Source organism: Podarcis raffonei, chromosome 9 (assembly GCF_027172205.1).
Source record: "Podarcis raffonei isolate rPodRaf1 chromosome 9, rPodRaf1.pri, whole genome shotgun sequence".
Classification (NCBI taxonomy): Eukaryota; Metazoa; Chordata; class Lepidosauria; order Squamata; family Lacertidae; genus Podarcis; species Podarcis raffonei.
This window is the reverse complement of record NC_070610.1, coordinates 62,516,976-62,538,771: the sequence shown is the minus strand read 5'-3', so window position 1 is coordinate 62,538,771 and position 21,796 is coordinate 62,516,976. Positions and strand designations below refer to the sequence as shown.

The following is a 21,796-nucleotide window of genomic DNA, read 5'->3' as shown; positions in this document are numbered from 1 at the left end:
AACAATCCCTTTCATAAGAGCTCTTTGTCAGCACCCGGAGAGCTGCATAGTTGCTGTAACTACATGCCCACAGTTTTAATAAAATGCAGCAAATTGGAGATCTTGAAAGTTTGAAGGAGTAGCTTTTAAATGTGCTTAAGGCCGACTCTGCAGAGCAGGCCAAACGTTTTTGCTACTAAGTAGTAATGCTATCTTGACACATGTTTAAATCTAGCTTTATTTTGCTGAATGCAAAAGGTAACCAAACAGTTTTAGTCTACATCCAAAAGGCACATGTTAGAAGTATTTAATTTTATTTTAGTGTTTCCATATTTAGTCCATGTTTTTAAAATTTGCATGCTTCCTTCATAGTCTGAAATACCTTAATTCATGGAAACTGTAAATTTAGATTAGGCTTCTTTAATCTGTGTGTAAAATCATGAATTTAATTAGTGGGAAATGTGCCTAATTAGTGGCAAGGTCATTATTTTCTGTATTTTTCCATGTATAAGACTAGGGGTTTTTTTTTTACCAAAAAATTAGGTTTAAAATTGGGGCTCATCTTATCCATGGGTAGTGCTGAGGGGTATTTTCCTAACTTAGAGTCCCCAAAAATAGGGAGTGTCTTATACATGGGGGTGTTTTATACATGGAAAAATATGGTAAATATGTTGGGTTATATCCAAATTTCCTTTCCTCCAACAGAAGGGGTTCTCTCCTGAGGAAGAACACCTTTGTGTGCAGGTCATTTTGCCTGCTTATACTCGTATATAAAGAAGACATGTCTAAAATTTGTGAAAGGGTATTAGTGCTTATTACAGAGTAGTGGGGACCTCATCTGAACTATTTATAATTATGTGTAGCTTATTTTACTCTTCCAGGGGAGGGGGGGGAGAAAGCATGAAGTCTGTGAAACTAGTGTGTATATTGTTACTCTCCCCCCCAAAAAAAACACCTAATGGACAATGTGAAACTTTTTCTGTTAGACAATATGCATGCAAGATCCAGTTCTCCGTAACAGTCCGGCAATCACAGGTTAAAATGAAATGTGTATACAGAGACCTTAGTTCTGCAGATCTCATTGGAAAGAATAGAACTTGGCTAAATTGAGGGCTTGATTCAAAGACTTCAGAGACATACACAAGCTTTGGGAAGTATTGAGCTCAAGCTACCTATAGGTTGGGGTGCTGCAGCTTGGCAGTAGATGCATTGCGTGCAGAAGGTCCCCAAGCTGAATTATCTTACATCTTCAGTTGAATAATAATAATAAGAGAGAAACCTTGGAAGAAGCAGTGGCATTCAGAAAGGGCAACAGATCTGTGCAGGGGGTAGGTGGGTGGAGGCAGCCAGGTACATTTGCCCCAGAACTCAGAGGGCTAAGCTGGCAAGGGGACCCGCCAGGGACTGGCTGCCTTTTTTGTTTTGTTTATAACATTACTCTAATTAAGACTGCTGCCCTGGGCCTCAGACAACCTCTGCACTTTAGACATATGAAACTGACCTAAACCAAGTCGGATCATCTTGGCCAGGACTGCCCCAGAGGCCCCTGCAGAGGTTTTCTAGGTCTTTTTGTAGTGGGACTTTAAAATGCTGAATTGTATCCAGATTGCAGTTGTACTTATCAAATGGACAAACCTGAGCAGCTTTTGCATAAACTGCTTATCATATTGTTCATGAGGCTCAAGTTGGAAAACAGCTGAAGGTTCTTCTTGTTGTAACTTGGAAACAGATGTTAACAATCTGACATGAAACAAAATGGGTGGTTTTTATAGCAGATGGTTTCACTTGAGGTGCATTATTTAAAGATTATAAGTTTTATCTTTATGCCAACCTGAGCTTTAGGCATCTAGAATAATTAATAGAATTTTTAATCTCCTGTTTAAAATAACTTTGTGGGGTTTTTTTAAACAAACAAACAAACACGCTTTTCTACTCCTGGTGGTTCAGTGTTGTTTAAATTTCAAAGTATTCTGTTGATGTTTAAACTTACTTTCAAAAAGACTTCACCACAACAGCCAAATCAAGCTACCGTGAATGTACAGAAATGCACTTTTCAAACGAGGTGTTCCTTTCTAATGGAAATTAGTGGCAAATAGATTAGTCAGAAATTTAAGACTTCTGCACTGTTTGCTTGCTTGCTTGCTTGCTTGCTTGCTTGCTTGCTGGGAGTTCTTGATAGGTATCACTCTTTTAATATTCTTCTCCCATCTGGCTCAATCGATCTCATTTTATTTATTTTTATAAGAAAACTTTTAGCCACCCTTCATCATGCATGCTAGGGTGGGTTAAAAAGGTAAACGTAAAGGTACCCCTGCCCGTACGGGCCAGTCTTGACAGACTCTGGGGTTGTGTGCCCATCTCACTTAAGAGGCCAGGGGCCAGCGCTGTCCGGAGACACTTCCGGGTCACGTGGCCAGCGTTTACCTTCCCGCCAGTAAGCGGTCCCTATTTATCTACTTGCACTTTGACGTGCTTTCGAACTGCTAGGTTGGCAGGCGCTGGGACCGAGCAACGGGAGCTCACCCCGCCGCGGGGATTCGAACCGCCGACCTTTCGATCGGCAAGCCCTAGGCGCTGAGGCTTTTACCCACAGCGCCACCCGCGTCCCTCAGCGCCACCCGTTGAGGGTGGGTTACAGTACAGTAAAACAACTGTACAAGTAAAGCAAATTCAACACAGCTTCCAAAGACACCAAAATACTGGGTTTTATATAATAAAGCCATCCTCCTAGTACAGGGGTTTCTCCCCACATGTCCCCATACCTCCCCTTGCAAATCTACTTGTGGTGGTTGAAGAAAACCACAGAACAAATGTGAGGGGGAGTGAGGGAGAGAGAAGAAGTACAAATGAGGCAACTTCTTTGGATACAACCCAACAAATCACAATTTCGATGCCTTACTTGCAGCTGTAACACCCCCCCCCCAAAAAAAAGCGCCTGGGCAAACCAATGTGCCAAAAGAACAGAAGTGTCAGTGTCATTATGCATCTGCAGGAGGATATTCCACTGTCAGGGTGCCAACATAGAAAATGTATTTGTCCTAATGGTGGAGCAATGAGAACGGCCTCCCATGATATGATATGATACAATACGATAATCTTTATTGTCATTGTCCCATAAAGAACAACGAAATTGAAAAAATCTACTTCATACATTCAAAAACCAACAAGCCTGCTATCCCAGCCTGGTTAACCCCCTAGAATCTCTGATACCCCATAATTAAATACAGCATTTTGTGTCGGCTATAAATAATTCGTCCTGACAAACCCTGACTCCTCTCCATGGAGCACTCAGTCACAGTGTCTGCATGTGCCACCATCTTGCATACTTCTTGCATCTTGCATGAAGAGTACCTGTAGGCCAGGCTTCCTCAGACTTGGCCCACCAGATGTTTTTGAGACTACAGTTCCCATCATCCCTTGCCACTGGTCCTTCTAGCTGGGGGTGATGGGAGTTGTAGGCCAAAAACATCTGGAAGGCCGAGTTTGAGGAAGCCTGCTGTAGGCTAATGCAGAGAGAGTTGGTCATTCAAGGATTTGGGTGTTCTACCACCTCATTCTGCCACAAGTGTAGACTATGCCATGCTTTTTTAGTACAAAGGAAACAGAGGAGTTCCTTTTTAGCTCATGTTGATTTTTCAGAATGCTTTGAATGGGCTTTATAAGCAAGCCATGGTTGTGAAGCAATCCTCGCAAAGCAAAATAAAACAAAAATACCTTTTCATTTTACACATTATGCATGAGATTAAGATGCTGTATTGTACTCATTTGCAATAGTGAGCCCGACAAAAGGCTATTATAGCTTTGGGATTAGGAAAATATTAGCTTGTTTTTCATTCTGTTCCTCATATCCTTAAATTACTTCCCTGTTTAAACAAGTATGGAGGGTGGTTCTCTGCTGCTAGAGGCAGTCTTAGAACTGTAGCCAGATCTGTGACAAGTATTGTCCATGTTGATTATCTTGACACTGAAAGGGCCTCCCTGATGCAAAGGAGATGCAGGAACATGAAGGCCGTAACTACTCATGTCTGTCTTATGCCACAACAACCCACATTGCAAACTGGTGGCACAGCCTTCAGCAGATCAGAGAGGCCATCTACAAATACTTGGAAGGCTTGAGTCAAAGACTAAACTTCTTGGATGCAGCATTGAATAGCATTAACTTTTTGTTGCTTCTGCATCACACTGTTGACTCATATCAAGTTTGTGGTCTACTAAGACCTTTCGTTCCTTTTCACATGTTGTTGTTGTTGTTTAGTCGTTTAGTCGTGTCCGACTCTTCGTGACCCCATGGACCAGAGCACGCCAGGCACTCCTGTCTTCCACTACCTCCCGCAGTTTGGTCAGACATGTGTTTTCACATGTACTACTGGCAAACCCAGTTCCCCATATTTTATTTGTTCAGCTGGTTCTTCCTGCCTAAGTGTAGAACCATACATTTTTCCCTATTGAAATTCATTCTGATAATTTGGGCCCAGTCCTCCAATCTGTTAAAGTAATCTTGAATCCTTATTCTGTCTTCTGTGGCTTTAGCTACCCCTCCCAGATTGGTATCGGCTACAAATTAAATGAGCATCCCCTCGGTTCCTTCAGCCAAATCATTTATATGGACGTTGAAGAACAACAGAACCCTGCAGTATTCCACTTGTCACTTTTTTCCAGGATCATGAGGAACCATAAGTGAACTCTTTGGGTTTAGTCAGTCAACTAGCTACAAATCCACCTAACAGTTACCTCACCCAGCCCACATTTTACCAGCTTCTCCACAAAAGCAGGATTTTGTCAAAAGCCTCGCTGAAATCAAGATACACTAGAAAGAACAGAAGCTGATTTGTTTAAAGTATCTAATGCTATATTTCAAAAATATATGAGTAGGTGCAAAAATTATACCCCGTTATACTTTCAGTAGCACATTAATTCTGTTTCTTGTAATTGAGAGAGATTGTTTTGAAGGGTTTTTTGTGTGGATAAAGATCCTTCATCTCTCATTTGGAGTTCAGCCAGGCACAATAAATAAAAGCATACACACTTTTTTAAAAAGTATAGTACAGCAATTTCAATGTAGCCCAGCTTATCTTTAGCTCTGTGTTGCCCTCTGCTGTTGAAACATGGATTTTCAGTTTTCTTACAATGTTCTAAACGTGATCACTAAAAATGATGATGGTGTCGAAAAACTGAGTGGGTTGGAGCCATTCCATGAACAGAAGATAACTCCGAAACAATGGATGCACCTGCAAGAGAAAGAGGGGTAGGAGGCAACTTTTTCTCTTGCAGCCCCTCAATAGCTACACTGTCCTGGAACAGCTTTTTAAGGAGCTGCAGAAATAGAGAAAGAGAAGCACTCCTAGTCCTTCCTCTGACGGAAGTGGCCTGTGAGTGGAACTGGATCAATGCAACCCCATATTTTTGTGCTTCTTGATGTGAGATAGCTCACCCTAAAAATGCATGAACAAATTTCTGATTATATACACAATGAATGAGATTCAACTAAGTTTTACTTGGATTGTACCCATTGAAATTAAGTTACAAGGTCCCCTAATTTAAGTGGTTCTACTCTGAGTAAAACTTAGTTGAATACCACCCATTCATATTTAGCGTGGGCAAGAAAATGGAGATAACATGCTATTCCAGTTTTGGTTTTTTAATGAAGGCAAAGGCGATCTGACAATCACCCAAACACCACCCTTCTAACCTCAACGTTGCCTGTTTTTCCTTTGTCTCAATCTCAAGCATTTTTAAGCTGGCAGCTGAGTTTTCCATCTTCACATTGCCTTTTCCTACTGAGAAGGAACTCTTTCAATGTAGGAGGGTTGCTGGGACAAAATATCAAAGTAATAAAAATGTGTTCACTGATAAGTAAATCTTCATAAGCTTTAGATGTATGCCTACCATTGCAATTTTAATTAATGAATATCATGGTATTTTGGAAGAATAATTGAGTAATTTGGGGCACCAAACTCCATTTGAGTTTCTTCAGGCTCAGTTTGATTTTGCTGTCTTTATGTTGAAGTAATGCCTTGCTCTCTGCACTCCGCCCCCCATGATCTCTCATAGTTCACAAAAATGTGCAAGACCAATGGGTTGTCAGAAGATATTATATGGAACTGCAAAATATTACTAAGAGAGAGAGCCGTCGTGTTACAGCTAATGAACAAATGTGAAGAGATCTCAAATAAACTGACCAAACAAGTGACGAGGATCACTGGAGATAGTGGAAGCGGATGGAACATTGATCAGCCTTCCATTCTGAATTCAAGGTTGGTAGGATTGCTCTCAAGTGAATGTTACATAAGTACCAGAAAAGAAAGGTGTAAGTAATAGTTGCTAGAAGTTTGGTTTCCAAATCCTCGAAGTCTAGATGAGGAGACTGGTTTTGAAAAATGGCCAGCACCTGTGGTGCCCCATCCATATGAAGCAAAACCACTACTCTCATTCTCTCTCCTTGTGAAAATTGCATGTTTTAGAATGGCTAGTCCAGAGGTCCCCAACCTTTTGGCAAGTATCTTTGGTAATCAAAACTGTCATGAGCACCACTAAATAGCTATTTCACAGAAGAAGAAAACTAGTGATGCTTAGAACCCCCTCCCTAATGGGCAGAACACACATTCACATCCCAAATGAAAGACAGACAAAAAAAAAAAAGCAAGCCACCCAAATAGCATAAAAGCTCCAAATACCTTATTTTAAAAAGTACTGTACTACATTTCTTGTAAACATCAGGTCATTAGGTTTGAGTTTCCATGAGTGTTAATGGTGCATTTTCTTCTTTATTATCAGCATGGAGCTTAAGCCTTATCAGAAGATTGGTTTAAATTGGCTAGCACTTTTGCACAAGCATTCGCTAAATGGCATATTAGCTGACGAAATGGTAAGTTGACATTATTATCACTTCAACTAGTCATTAAATTTATAACTGCATGGTCAGTGTTAGCAAATTATCTGAGGCTGGCCTTAGCTAACTAGGAAGACTGATCTAATAGAATAGGAAATGGTAAGGTTTGCTTCTGCTACTCAGTAGCGAAGTGTTTAGTAGGAGAAACTAGCTTGTGGCCTGTTACACAGTTTTCCAATAGTTTTAATAGCTGAGCCGTTACAAATGAATCAGGATGTGTTGACAGTAGCAATCATACATGCACATGGTTGGGCATCGGAGAGAAAGATCCTCGTGCTGTTCTAGAAGGAAAATGAGGAAAGAAATTCTTTGCTGCCCCAAAATGATTTTTAAGTTTTCATTGTCTCTAGGGCAGGGGGATGTTTAGTGGGTGGTAATACTGTTAGTTGCTACTAGCAAGAAGGGAATGAGTGATTTTAACATTCCTGAGACTTGCCAGGGGTTACAGACTATGTCCATTCCCCTCCCTCCTTGAGTCCTTGTGACAGGTGGAGCCTTCCTCCAATGATCAACTACTTCCCTTGAGCTTCAAGTCATGGGTGCTTTAGCTGAGATTCCTGCATTGCAGGAGGTTGGACTAGATGACCCTTGGGGTCCCTTGCAACTCTACAGTTCTGTGATTCTATGAAGTATAGTCCCAGGTCTGAGCAAGAGAACCTTGAGTGGCAGAGATAGACGTTGGGGGAGCGGCTCAAATGGTACCTTGTGCTTCACCAGGAGGAACAGGGGTCTCCATAGAACTCCTCAAGTTAGATCCCAGGAGAATACTGGGCAACCTTTGCCTCATTGGCTAGTGATATTCCATTCCTAAGAGGAAGGCCTGTCAAGGGACAAGGTTGGTTGCTGGGGGTTGGACTAGATGGCCCTCGTGGGCTCTTCCAGCTCTACAATTCTATTATTCTAAAGTCAAGAGGTGTATGCTAATTGTATCTGCTTATATACTCAAACCACTTAACTTTTAACTTTACTAGCTGGCTCCTATGTGATGGATAATGTGGAGACCAGAGGTTTTGACATGCCTCTGACAGCCAAACCTGGTTACGCGGTTCTTAAAGAGTAGGGTTTAACAACATAATATTTTTGAATACAAACCTCTATTTTCCAGTTTTAAAACCCAAAACTAGCTTGAGAAATACTATGGGCTAACATTTCATTGTTTAACTTTATCAGTACTGTAAAGGCAATAGTATTTTATTTTAAATTATCTCAACTTTTACACAGGGTTTAGGAAAAACCATTCAAGCAATTGCATTTCTGGCATATCTTTACGAAGTGGGTGATGTAGGTCCACATTTGATTGTAGTGCCTGCATCAACAATAGGTAAGTAAGGAATTTATTTTCTTATTTTTTAAGGCTCCAATTATAAACAGGCTTTGTGGGATTAAAAATCAATATCAGCTTACTTCAAGTAAACATGTATACTACATATTGCTTTACTATATCTATGTGCATATCCTACTTTTTTTTCAAGGAAGCTCAGGGCAGCACACAATAGTGCGTCCCCCACTAAACTCTCAATTAGATACGTTGGGATGAGAGATAACGACACTGGATGAGTTTCAGAGCTTAGTGGGGTTTTGAACTGAGGTGTTCTTCAATAAAGTCCACTCTTTTGGCTGCTCAACAGTGATTGTAATCCACACAGTATTCTCGACTTGTAGTTTAGTAAAAACAAAACTGGGATTAACATTAATCTATATGCACACTTAGCATACTTTTGTAATTATTTAATTCATTTTTTAAAAAACAGATAACTGGATAAGAGAAGTGAACCTGTGGTGTCCTGAACTCCAAGTTTTATTTTATTATGGTAAGAAATTATATTGTTTTAGAATAAAACATTTGTAGCTAAAATGCAGACAGTACTACTTTTTACATGTATCAAAACTCCCTAAACAACATTGTGAATTGCAGAGAAGTTTGAGGCTTTAGAAAGCGATTCTCTAGAATTGGGGGAAAATGAAGTCTTATTTCTGTCTAGGCTCACAAGAAGACAGGAGGCATCTCAGAATGGATATCCATAATAAAGTTGCAGATTTCAATGTCATTGTGACAACGTAAGTACAAGGACTGCATGAAATTTAGCCACTTGCTGTTTCCTAACCAGGCACTTCTTTCAAACTATCCCACATGCTGTTCAATTTAAATCTGCTAGGTCAGTCCCAAACATACCTATGCAGAAACCAGGCTGGGGCTGTACAGATGGGAGTAAGCTGGATTCTTATTGCCTAGGATCACATAGAGCACTTTTTTTCTTACTCCAGTGGTATCCCCACAGGCACCCCTTCCCCTTCTTCTGTACAGGCAGCTTTCCACTTGCACAGGGTTTGTGCTCCTGGCTGCCACACACATCAGCAGGACACATGTAAGTCCACCCTGTTCCGCCCCTTTGCAGCACTGAAAATGGGGTGGGTGGGTGCTGACTGTGTGCAAGTGGGTTGGTGCCTGTATAACAAAATGTTTATTGTTCGCTCCTTTGGGAAAAAGAAAAAGAAACATTACATTGGGGAAAATTGTTACAGCGAAAAGACCTCTGTGCTCCAACCCCTCCCCACTCACAGGGGTCCCAGAAGGGCTTATATTGCGAGTTACTTGGCTATGTACAGAGCAGGCAGAGATCGTATTTCCCTCCAGGAATATGTGCTATATAAAACATATTTCTATTCGGGGTCAAGTTCGACCGGGGTCCGGCACACTTCCCTCTCGCAGCTCTGGTCTTCCCCCGGGACCTTTGACTCAGCAGAGCGTAAAACACAGCGGAAGTAGAAGCTTGAACGTTCTGTCGTGTGGTAGCAATAACTCAGGCTGACAGGCAGTGTCCTTATCTTTAAAGTCTTTATTCCTTAGCAAAACACAACAGCTATAAATTTCCTGCCTGGCGAGAGAGCCGACATCTCGCTTGCTCTCTCCTTGAAGCAAACACGCAGACTGAAAACACACAGAGAAATCCACACCCCTTCCGTGTTCTATGCCCGCCCTCAGAATGTGAGGCGTCATCACTCAGAACTCTTAACCCTGTAAGTTCTGAGCCTCTCCTAACACCCCCTCTCGAATCACGTTCTGAGAGGACTTCTGAGTGTTCAACACCTTCCCCATTGCCTTCCGCCCCTTCCTGGCATCGTTGTTAGGCACCTGTTGAACCTCACAAACCTCAGGTTCGCACTGTGCGAAACCAACCCACGCATTTGTGACCTGAAACCTCTCAGGTGGAATTCCCTTTGTTGCCCTTGAAGACCGCCTGGGCACAAACTGGGGTGCTCCTCCTGACCCACTGGGGCCAGCTTGTGCGTCTTCCTCATCAGAAGACTCCCCCTCTGACTTGACACGTCTGTGAGCTTTCTCCATTATGCGCACAGGAGATGAGGGCTCACTCTTGGACACTCCCTTAACAACCTGTGGAGACGCCCTACTCTGTTCAGGGGCCTGGTCTCCACCAGCAGGTTCAGGCTCTGGCTCTCTTTCCTCCTCAGAGTCGTACAGACAATCTGAGTGAACGTCAGAGCGCGCTATGCGCCTTGCCCAGCCATCCTGCTCAAAGAACTCAGCCTGTTTACTGACCAGAAGCTTGGTCTGATCACCTTCTGGGTATGCGAATCTCCACCCCTTGGTCGCGGGTTCATACCCACAGAAGATCATTTCCTGGTACTTTGGACCACCCTCTTGCTGCAGAAACTTTGGTACAGGCACTATGGCTCTGCTACCAAAAGAACGGAAGAAATGCACAAGCGGCTTCTGTCCGTTGAGCAAGAAATATGGGGTGTCACCTACCACTGCATTGTAGCACCTGTTCATCGAGAAATTGGCCGTTTTTACCACCTCCCCCCAAAAACTGTGAGGCAAACCAGAGTCATCCAGTAGAATCTCGGATGCTCGAACCAGGGCTTTACTCCTAAGCTCTGCCACGCCACTCTCCTGAGGAGAAGTCACCTTGTGACGTATCCCCCTCTGGCGAAAGAAACCCTTTAGAGCAGACCCAGTGACCTCAGAACCACGGTCAAACTGGAAACCTTGCACCTTGGTGGAGAACCTCTGTTCCACCTCTGCAACCCAATCTTTGATCAGTTGCGCTGCTACCTCCTTAGCTTTCAGAGAAAAAGCCCAGGAGTTCCTAGTAAAATCATCTGTCAGCACCATCAGCCACTTGGCCTTGCCCAGACTTGGCTGTGGCATACCTAAAAGGTCTGCATGCACAAGCTCAAAAGGCTTTGTGGTGACTCTCTCTACCCTGGGATCATTAAATCCCTTGTTTCTGGCTTTCCTGCAAGCCTTGCAATTCAAAGGTTTACCACATTCTTTTACCTTGCAACCTTTGGTGCACTCTGATAACATCTGGACGTCCTCACAGGACCCATGTGACATTCTCTTGTGCCACACGCAAGCACACGAAACATGAGTGTTCCCCGCTCCCTCCAGAGGTGATTCCAGAACAAAGAGGTTGTTCTGATCCTTTCCAACACGTACCAGTTGCTCTCCACCTCTGGAAATTGTACAAACATTTTTTTCAAAACTCACAGAATATCCCTCCTGTAAAAGAGAAGGTACAGACAGTAGGCAATGTTTTATCTCAGGGAGAACATAAACCTTCAATTCAGCCTGTAAAAAAGAGACAAACATGTTAGAAACATGGGTTACACGCCCCTGTGCACCTGTAGCAAATCTAAGTTTTCTCAGTTGAAACAGCTTTGCAGTTCCACATTTGTCCATCAGGTGGCGCTGTTACCAAATGGGCATTCGCAGCTGAGTCAACAACCCAACGTAGCACGCTCCCCCCTCCGGAGTTGTCCTTCTTTGTTGCCTTTGCAACTGACTTCCTGCTGCCCCCGACCTTGGAGCTCTCGTTGCAGGTGGTGTTGTCCAAAACTGCCATCGAAGCAGTCAGCTGAAAAACGCTCTCACGTCTACTCCCTCTGTTGCCATGGAAACCCGGCTGGTTCCCATGGGAAGTGACCTTGGGACTTTCCTGCCCTTTGTCTCGCTGTGGACAGCTTCGGCGCAGGTGCTCCGGAGAACCGCAAACAAAACATCTCCGAGTGGAAAACTTTGCAGACGTGCCTTTGGTCTTCGCTGCCCCCCCAACTTTTCCAGCAGCCCTCCTCCTCGAGGCTTTTCTGCCGTTGGGAAAATGGCTTTTGGCTTCTGCTGTGGTTTCTCTGCAAACCCCCTCCAGCTCCTGCCAAACAGCCTGGGCACTCTCAAAACCCTTGGAATGGCCTTTCTGGCCTGCACCCACAAACTTGGGTGCACAGCCTCCAGAGGAACAGCTTGCCTCTGTTTTCCTCTTCCCAGCTTCCAGCAGCTTTCCAGCACACGGCTGCCTGTCTCTCTGGCGTGTCAAAGCATCGCAGCAGCTTTTAGACACGGCTCCAGCCCACTTTGGGCTTCCAGGGCGTCCCACAGCCCCTCCTTGGCCTCCAGCTCCCTCTGGGCATGGTGCTTCCTCAGAGCGATTCTCAGCCCCCTCCAGTGGTGTGGCTCCCACTCTGTTCAGTGCCTGCCAACCGACCCAGGGCTCCTTCCCGTCTGCCTCTTCAAAAGGGACTGCACACGATTTATGGCTGTCTGCCATCTCTCCCCCGGGGGCCCAGCTTACTCACGATACAGTAGCACCTCCCGGTCCGGCAGATCTCAGCTCCTCCCGGCTGGCTCCAGCTACTCCTTAGCTGGCCTTTGCCGATTCTGCCTGCAGTTTCCTCACACGCACGAACGTTGCTTATCTTAATTGCTGATCGCCATAACCTATTCGGGGTCAAGTTCGACCGGGGTCCGGCACACTTCCCTCTCGCAGCTCTGGTCTTCCCCCGGGACCTTTGACTCAGCAGAGCGTAAAACACAGCGGAAGTAGAAGCTTGAACGTTCTGTCGTGTGGTAGCAATAACTCAGGCTGACAGGCAGTGTCCTTATCTTTAAAGTCTTTATTCCTTAGCAAAACACAACAGCTATAAATTTCCTGCCTGGCGAGAGAGCCGACATCTCGCTTGCTCTCTCCTTGAAGCAAACACGCAGACTGAAAACACACAGAGAAATCCACACCCCTTCCGTGTTCTATGCCCGCCCTCAGAATGTGAGGCGTCATCACTCAGAACTCTTAACCCTGTAAGTTCTGAGCCTCTCCTAACAATTTCTTCATACACAATAAGTCATTGCTCATAATGTTGGGTATTTTCTAGGACTGAGTAAAAAGTCATTATAGGATTTGGCATTGGGGGAAATCAGGAAGACAGTATTTTGGCAACATCAGTCTTTTTAACCACATTGTATATAGTAAGTGCATGCAGAGGTGTTGTCTGTAATAGTTGAAAATTCATATAAAACAATTAATTTCTGGGTTTAGACTTCCCTCATTTGATCCTAATTTCAGAGTCGTGTGCTGACTATTGAGTGTTACTATAAAACAGTCCTGGCACTCAATACACAATTTACCACTTGGGGGTATCCTCCTATGTGTAGAAAATGAGCTCTGTTCATGTCATGGAAATACTGTTCTACATTTTGTGCTACAGCATTGCATGAGAAGTGAAACAAAAACCGAGGATATTCTTGAAAGCACAAGAAGTGCTGTAGCACTGTGCAAACTCACTTGCCCAAATGTTTGCTGAATAGTACCAGCAGTTGCTTTCCTTCCACTCACGTTTCCTTGGATCTAACACAGGGTTAAGTTGCTGTTGCCTCTAGATTGAGTATTGGGTGGAGGGCATTACAGTGAGAAAACGCAACCCTATGTTATCACAGCCGTGTCTCCTGGCCTTTCTGAATGTCAGAATATACTGTATTTGTAGTTCAATTTTTCCCTTCTGTGTTAAATCAACTTGCATTGGGAAAGGGATGAGAACAATCATGCTAGCTGTTACCATCCACCCTCCATGAGTTGGAACAATAATTTCTGAAGCAAGGCTCCTGCCCTACTAATGAAGGCTTCTTCCATGATTTAGAAGCCTACCATATTGTGGGACACATACACAAGTAGGAAAGGTCCCCTGCTGAAGAAGTCCCGTTCCCCCGCTAAAATTCGTGGAGGGCAATGGGGGCAGATTTGACACACTAGTCTTGCTTCCCCTCTCCTCACGTGTTGGTTTTACACAGAAGTAGAACACCTGAATGAGGTGTGTGTGTGTGTGTGTGTGTGAGAGAGAGAGAGAGAGAGAGAGAGAGAGAGAAAGAGAAAGAAATAAATAAATAAAAATAGGGATGTATGCTCATAGTTCATTCTCTTGATAGGTATAACTGTGCAATTAGCAGTCCAGAAGACCGCAGTCTGTTTCGTCGGATGAAAATTAATTATGCAATCTTTGATGAAGGTCATATGTTAAAAAACATGGGCTCTGTTCGCTATCAACACCTGATGACAATTAATGTAAGATTTTGATGCCCTTTCCCACTCTTGGTACTTTCTTGTAAATGTTACCTTAGGTTTTCAAGTTTTGTTGTGTCAGTGAAATTGTGTTAAAATGTGCATGAATTGCATCCTGTTTTTTGCTTTACAAAATTAAGCTGTAATTCTAGACACACCTATCCTGGGTTTATAAGGGTAATGATAAACTGCAGTTAGTTTGAGAGTATTTGATTGCTCAACAGTAAAATCATTCTCCTGTTGAAATGTCATTTTGAATAGATGATCTCATTTTATATCTGCTAATGGCTTTCATTTATTTATGAAAATAGGCAAAAAACCGTTTGCTGTTAACAGGGACGCCAGTGCAAAACAACCTTTTAGAACTTATGTCGCTCTTGAATTTTGTCATGCCACGGATGTTCAGTAGTAGCACTAGTGAAATTCGGAGGATGTTCTCCTCTAAAGCAGTAAGTATACTTGAAAAACATTTTTATGACTCAGAATCATGTACATTTTTCATAACGATTGCTGTCTTTATAACTTATCCTTGCAGACCACCTAAAAAGTCATGTAGTCTTCATGCATACCACCACATAATACCCCTGTTTTGTGCTAGTGGAGCTAAAGTAAATGCTTTAGAAATCACAACCATTCACAGCAAAACATTCACACTCAGAACATTCCTTTTTATTAAATGGTAAAATTCTTTCTCAGCAAACTTGATTGCATCCACTGTATGCAATTCAGCATATGTTTTTCCTCTCCAGAAAGCAACCGAGGAACACAGTGTATATGAAAAAGAGAGAATTGCACATGCCAAGCAGATAATAAAACCATTCATCCTGAGAAGAGTAAAAGATGAGGTATGTTTGGTGGTTTGTTTTTGTTATTTTTAGCCTATACTGGTTGCTTTAGACTAACTTAAATCACCTGAACACAGGTTTCTTTGAACAGGAACAGCCTCCAGCTCAGTATGTGCTGGTTCTAAGTCTAAGTTCAAACGCTTGATAGCCAAATAATTCAAAATGTTGTTTTCTCCCACCAGGTCCTCAAACAGCTGCCTCCCAAAAAAGATATTGTTGAACAGTGTGAAATGTCTGAGAAACAGGAAAAGCTATACCAAGATCTGTTCAGCTGCTTAAAGAAATCAATTGACAGTCATGGTGCGTTGGTGTTTACATCTTCCTTTTATCGTATATGGAGCAGGAATACTGAGCTATTCTATTGTTGTGGGTATATTGATAGAAAATTTACACTGGATATTTACATACATTTGTTTTCTAACCCTAGAAAAGAATTCAGAAATGGGCAATGTCATGATGCAGCTAAGAAAAATGGCCAATCATCCTCTTCTTCACCGTCAGTATTATACAGCAGAGAAACTTAAAGTGATGTCAAAACTTATGCTCAAGGTAAAGTGTTGGATTTGAATAATCCAGTAGGCTCTTGGTGCATTTTAATTTGGTTATTAACAGATTGGTATTTGCACCAAATAGTTATTGTTCAACTATGTGTCCTGCATTTTATAAATTATATCATTTAATGTCTCAAACTATCAATAGAGAATAGAGAAAGCTTCCTTAGGAAAGCATTGCTGGAATTCTAAACGTGTCACAGATTGAGGGATGAAACAAGACAAAGGGTCCAGTTTTCTGTGATCTGCCCACACTAGAGGAAACAGATGGGAAACTTTAAAAATAATTTATCTCTGTAAATGAAATTGAGTATGTACCAAAAACAAGAAAAGCACAAGTAATATTTTGATGTCATTCAGCAAAATGCAACCAAATAAAAACCAGTAAGGCCAACCCTTTCTCTCCCCCTCCCCCAAGTTACAAGACTAAATAATTTTGTAGCACCTTAAAAACTGACAAATTTATTGAGCATAAACTTCGATGGACAATAGCCTCCTTCCCCAGATACAAGAAGTTCTAAACTGTGTGTGTGTGTGTGTGTGTGTGTGTGTGTGTGTGTGTGTAACTAAGGAAGTAAATATAACATTAAACAGTCCAAAGAACAATAACACAATATGTGTTCATTTTCTCTCCCTTTCTCTTCCCACTCACACCCCAGCAAATATCTCATAAGGACCATTCTTCACTTGAGCAGGTGGATAAGGGAGGAGTGGGGCAGTGCACTGTCCCCCTTTTTCTCCTGTGCCACCACTTCATCGTAGAATACAGTTGTTTCTGACCTTTGTTGTAAACTTACATCCTGCTGTTTTAATTGCTCTTGGGAAGCATGGTTTTCAAGGCATGTGTGGTATACATAGCTAACAAGGCAGGATTTGGCCTTGCCATTTCTTGGTTGCATCACATTTGTACAGAAGTTGACATTCCAATCCAATCCCTAATCTGCCAGGTCTGAGAAATAATTCTTCAAGAGCTAATTGTACTCATATGAACCACACTGCAGGTAGTTTTATAACTCTCTGTATACAAATGTCACGATCTTTTCTCCAGCTCTAGGATTAGTCCCAATTTTCTACTGAAAAGACAATCATAAACATTTTTACCTTCTGTATAGGCACGGCACACATGTCCCCCCCCCAAAAAAACCCCTATATTATCTGAGAGATGAGTGGGACAGGGAGGTAATTGTTGCCTATTGTCAGGCTTATTCTTTTTGTTCTAACATGTTATGACTATTGAATGTATCTAAAATTTTCTAACAGCACGTACACTAAAAAATCCATTAGTAAACTTAAGAAAGAAAGCCTGGTGAAATATTGGTAGTTCCTAAATAGCTTGCTTCATGTTGATTTATGATTATTTGTTTTAGGAGCCTACACACTGTGAAGCAAACCCTGACCTTATATTTGAAGATATGTCTGTGATGACAGATTATGAATTGCATTTGCTTTGTAAACAGTATGCAAATATTAATGACTTCAAGCTTGAAATGGATCTAATTTTGGATTCTGGAAAATTTAGAACACTAGAGCGCATTTTGTCTGAATTCAAAGAAAAGGTTTGTTCTAAAAGTATATTTTGGACATCCTAGAACATACACACATCTTACACATACAGTGGTACCTCAGGTTAAATACTTAATTCGTTCCAGAGGTTCTTAACCTGAAACTGTTCTTAACATGAAGCACCACTTTAGCTAATGGGGCCTCTTGCTGCTGCTGCACCGCTGTTCTCATCCTGAAGCAAAGTTCTTAACCTGAGGTACTATTTCTGGGTTAGCGGAGTCTGTAACCTGAAGCGTATGTAACCTGAAGCATATGTAACCTGAGGTACCACTGTAAATGTGCTGATATCAGTTGTGCTGTGCTTTAATGTCACTAAATTCTGTAGAAAGCTGTTTGAGTGTTAGGGTTGGATGTCAGAAGTCTTACCACAAATTCCTGGCAATATGAGAATGGATGGGAGCCAGAAAAAACTCTAGTCAGAGTTCAGAAGTCAGAAGATTCCTTCCCCTCCACCTCCCCACCAACACCTTGGCTTGTAATTAACCCTGGTTAAAGTTCTTGCCCGCTCTCCAATTTACCCCTTGCTAGTATCTGTATAGGGTGGCCTTCTCCAAACTGGTGCCCACCAGGTGTCATGGAACTTTTAACTTGCATCATCCCTGACGATTGACCATGCTGGCTGGGGCTGTTGGGGGTTGTAGGCCAAAAAATCTGGAAGACCCCAGGTGGGGGAAGCCAGCAGGGACTCAAGTTTTCATTCTTCACCCTAAATTGGCACTCCATTGTCCTTGAAGGGTAGGAAGCATACCTATGTAACAAAAATGGACTCAGATATTGTTCAAATATTTGTTGAATTTGTTGGCTGTTGAGTACTCAGTCAAACAAGAAACATAAAGGCTTGTTTTGAAAACACCTGAACTTTCCCGTCTTGAGATCTAAAATACACATTGAACTGCTGAAACTTGGTACTTCAGATCACAACACATTGTTGTGCTATGTAAGCCAGGGTAAAGTCATTGAATCCTGGGGCATTTTCTCTCTATTCCCGTGTTTCATTGCGAATATACTGGTTGCTCCAAGTACAGTCTTGCCTGTGGCTTCAAATCATTACTCAGCACTTGTAAGTTTGCAACCTGTAAAAAGGCCAGCATGCTGTTTATCTCCTGATTGTTCCGTAGCGTTGAAGAGAATTTGAATCTTACACAAGGTGGCTTTTGTTCAAGTGCCTGAACTCTGCGGATATGTATAAAACAAACTTTCAGGTGCATGCATGGGTTTTTTCTTAAATACTTCTCTTCCTTCCTTTAGGGTGACAGAGTTGTCCTGTTCAGCCAATTTACTATGATGCTAGATATCCTAGAGGTTCTTCTGAAACATAAGCAGCACCGATACCTTAGGCTGGATGGAAAGACACAAATTTCAGACAGGTAGGTGAAACTTTCATAAGAGCACAAGGAGGCATTATCGGGTCCCACTAATAGTCATTTTTGCCTCTATTCGAGCTTGACTCTGGGAAATGCTGGGGATTAGTGGAGATCTATAAAACAGCTCAAGTTAATGAAAAACTCTTGAAGCAAGATGGTGAAAATTTCTTCCCTTCGTATAATGCATAGAATGAAAGGAACTGGAAATAATTGCTATAAAGCCTGAAACAAAGATAATAATTACACAGTGCACAGTTGATTGAGCTAACTGTAGACATGCTGTCTGGAAATCATAATATAAATGACTAATGAGCGCCGAAGCATGGAGCCTATACATGGCTGAATTCTCTGTACCCCGACTAGCAATTGACAGAGCAATGTTTATTCAGAATGAAGTCCCACTGTGTTCCAGCAGAGTTCACACTCGGGTTAGTGTACATGGAATTGCAGTCTGAATGTCTGAACTGACTCCATTGAAACGTATTGCATGAAAGAAATATCCGTAGGGTATGATCTAAAATGGTTTGCTTGTGAACATGCTTGACTTGAGCATACCTATGTGTGTCAGCTCAAATAGTTGAAGGCCAAACAACAATAGGCTTGTATACTGATGACTGCTTTGCTTTCTTTCTCTTTTTGGTAGGATACATCTGATAGATGAGTTCAATTCAGATATGGGTATATTTATCTTTTTGCTCTCCACAAAAGCCGGTGGTCTAGGGATTAATCTGACCTCAGCCAATGTGGTCATCCTCCATGACATTGACTGTAATCCTTACAATGACAAGCAGGCAGAAGACCGATGCCATAGAGTAGGACAAACTAGGTAAGTTTTTAGTGTATGAGGAGAAACTTTAGTTGTAAACAAAATAAATTATCCACGATACACTGCATCAAATATTCTAAATCTTTAGAAGAGATTTTTTGTGTGTGTAGAGGTGTAAGCAAGCTGGTATAGCGTTGGATAAAAGTTGAATTCATTTCCCATTAATTTTATATTGGAAGATTATTTTTTCACAGAGGTGTATGTGATGAGACACAGTCTTCATTAAAAATAATTAATGTGCAAGCACTGTTGTTTTCTGTAGAACTGCTGGAAATTTAAATGGAAATAAAACACTGATGACAAAATCGGGATTTACAGAATTGTATGAACACGTTCTTTTTATTTTATTTTAAGAGAAGTGAAAGTGATACGGCTCATAAGTAAAGGGACTATAGAGGAATCCATGCTGAGAATTAGTCAGCAGAAATTAAAGCTAGAACAAGACATGACAGCAGCAGATGCAGGTAAGCTCTTGCAGCACCATTTTGAATATCCTAAGTAGAAGCAGCTCTGGGCCCCAAAGTGTGAGAGAGATCAAAGAAATACAATATTTAGGTTCATTGTGCCAGGAGACCAATGGGGAAGAGAAATGAATAATTTATGGGCAGTTGAAGTTGTGACTTTTTGGGTTAAGATGTTAAAAAGTAATGCAAGAAAGCAGAATGTGCAGTTAAAGCAATATTTAATTTCACCAATTTGTCAACACATGGCAGCTCTTAATAGCTGGTGCAATGGCAGATTCATCACAGTACTTTAAATGTAATGGATGTTGGAAAAGATCTCTTATATTTCTCCTGTTCAGACATACTTCTAAAACATTGTTTTGGAATAAGAATTCTAAAGGACAAGAATTTAATGGAGAAGGAATTTAATGGGAAAACAAGTAGCGTATTGCTGTTTGGACAAATTTGTGAATTCAGTTCCAACGCAACACATTCCTTGCACCTTATTTCCAGAATAGAAATATTGTGTTGATTAATGGATATCTGAAGCTTTCGCAAAGGCAGGAGCCTTGGTAGTGTGCTCAGTGTAGCATTTTGAATACTAGCCCACTGCTTTGATGGCTTTCTTAAGCATTATACCACTTTTTCACATCTAGCTGGATGCTAGATGCTTGCAGGCCAGATATTTTACTGTGCCACTTACCATACTTAGATCACAGCTTATGCAAGCATAGTATCAGGCTCAGCACAACAGTACAAAACCTAGAGACTTGCATGGTTTGTGTCTCTGGTTTTGCAAGTACATATCCAAGCTACTCTTTACATCATTAGTCCTTAGCCATAATGTAATACCCAAATTGATTTGAGGTCACTTGGACCCCCCACCTTTAGAAGTCAGCAAGGTTGCAGAAGGGGATGGATTATTGGTTGCAGGTTTTTTAGCTGTGTAGAACGCTGATTATTTGGTTGCATGAAATGATTCTTCACAAATGCACCTCTGATGCATTCTTTTTATTCTGCAGGAGAAGAAGGGGCCATTCCAGCAGATATAGCAACACTATTAAAAGCGTCATTAGGTCTCTAATAATAATATAAAGAAAAGTGTTGTAGATATCTTTTTAATTTGAGGGGGGGAATTAAAATGTGGTGCTTCAAGAATTTCTTGTTATTAAAAACATTTGTATGGACATTTATAACTTTTTGTAATTTCCTTGTATTACTCATGGTATAGTTTCTTTTCCTACCTACTCTGCTACTCCGAAGCAAAAAGTAGAGTTGCCACAAAAATGTAGTGCATAAAATGCCACATAAGCTATCTTACCAAGGCAATTTTAAAATGGGATCCTAGTTTGAACTGAACTGCTAATGCTTAAAATTGTTCCATATTTTTGTAATTATTTCTACCTCCAAATATATATATAGAACCTGTCTATTTCACTGGATGTGTGGGGTTTTTTTTACATGTGCCTTATTTGAAATGCCCATATTGTTTGTCTCTCTGCTTGTTTTTATTTGAAGTACTGTAATGTTTTGTATCAAATTGTTCACAAAATAAAAATTGAACCTTGGCTGATGGTGTTTTGGTAAACGGTTTTTTGAAACCCAGAAGGAGTTTCATTTCATCTGGGAACATAATGTCATCATAAGTTTAAGTTCTTCAAATATACTTTTTATTAACTATGGGAGAGTTGTGCTGAGGGTTTCTGGGCAAGGAATTGGGCAAAGAATTTCAATTGCAGTTGGTTTTAGAAAGTAGTGGACAACAGATCTGTTCTCCAGAAACTTTGAAACTAGTGAATCACATTTTGTTTTGATGTCTTGTACAGATTAGTTTGTCTATAGATTATATAATAACATTTACTGACTTTTATTGTTTATACATAGTTATATTGTGGATAAAAACTTCCTTGAATTTTGTTGGGAATAAACAAGATTATGATAATTGTGAAGTGCTTAAAATGTTAGGTTGCTTTACAAAATACATAAA

General features: G+C 41.4%; 1 protein-coding gene across 3 annotated transcripts in view; it reads left to right on the top strand.

The window, feature by feature from the left end:
• SMARCAD1 (SWI/SNF-related, matrix-associated actin-dependent regulator of chromatin, subfamily a, containing DEAD/H box 1) overlaps nucleotides 1–21,377 on the top strand; it is a 48,337-nt gene extending 26,960 nt beyond the window's left edge. For all 3 annotated transcript variants that reach the window (XM_053404053.1, XM_053404052.1, XM_053404054.1), the window contains 15 exons: nucleotides 6,031–6,233; nucleotides 6,754–6,844; nucleotides 8,090–8,189; nucleotides 8,620–8,679; nucleotides 8,851–8,926; nucleotides 14,085–14,220; nucleotides 14,529–14,666; nucleotides 14,967–15,062; nucleotides 15,245–15,362; nucleotides 15,490–15,611; nucleotides 16,981–17,169; nucleotides 18,425–18,543; nucleotides 19,184–19,366; nucleotides 19,721–19,830; nucleotides 20,832–21,377. In XM_053404053.1, the coding sequence (XP_053260028.1) occupies nucleotides 6,031–6,233; nucleotides 6,754–6,844; nucleotides 8,090–8,189; nucleotides 8,620–8,679; nucleotides 8,851–8,926; nucleotides 14,085–14,220; nucleotides 14,529–14,666; nucleotides 14,967–15,062; nucleotides 15,245–15,362; nucleotides 15,490–15,611; nucleotides 16,981–17,169; nucleotides 18,425–18,543; nucleotides 19,184–19,366; nucleotides 19,721–19,830; nucleotides 20,832–20,893 (1,803 nt within the window). In that variant the 3' untranslated portion in view covers nucleotides 20,894–21,377. The remainder of the gene's footprint in view (nucleotides 1–6,030; nucleotides 6,234–6,753; nucleotides 6,845–8,089; nucleotides 8,190–8,619; nucleotides 8,680–8,850; nucleotides 8,927–14,084; nucleotides 14,221–14,528; nucleotides 14,667–14,966; nucleotides 15,063–15,244; nucleotides 15,363–15,489; nucleotides 15,612–16,980; nucleotides 17,170–18,424; nucleotides 18,544–19,183; nucleotides 19,367–19,720; nucleotides 19,831–20,831) is intronic.
• Nucleotides 21,378–21,796: the final 419 nt, after the last annotated feature.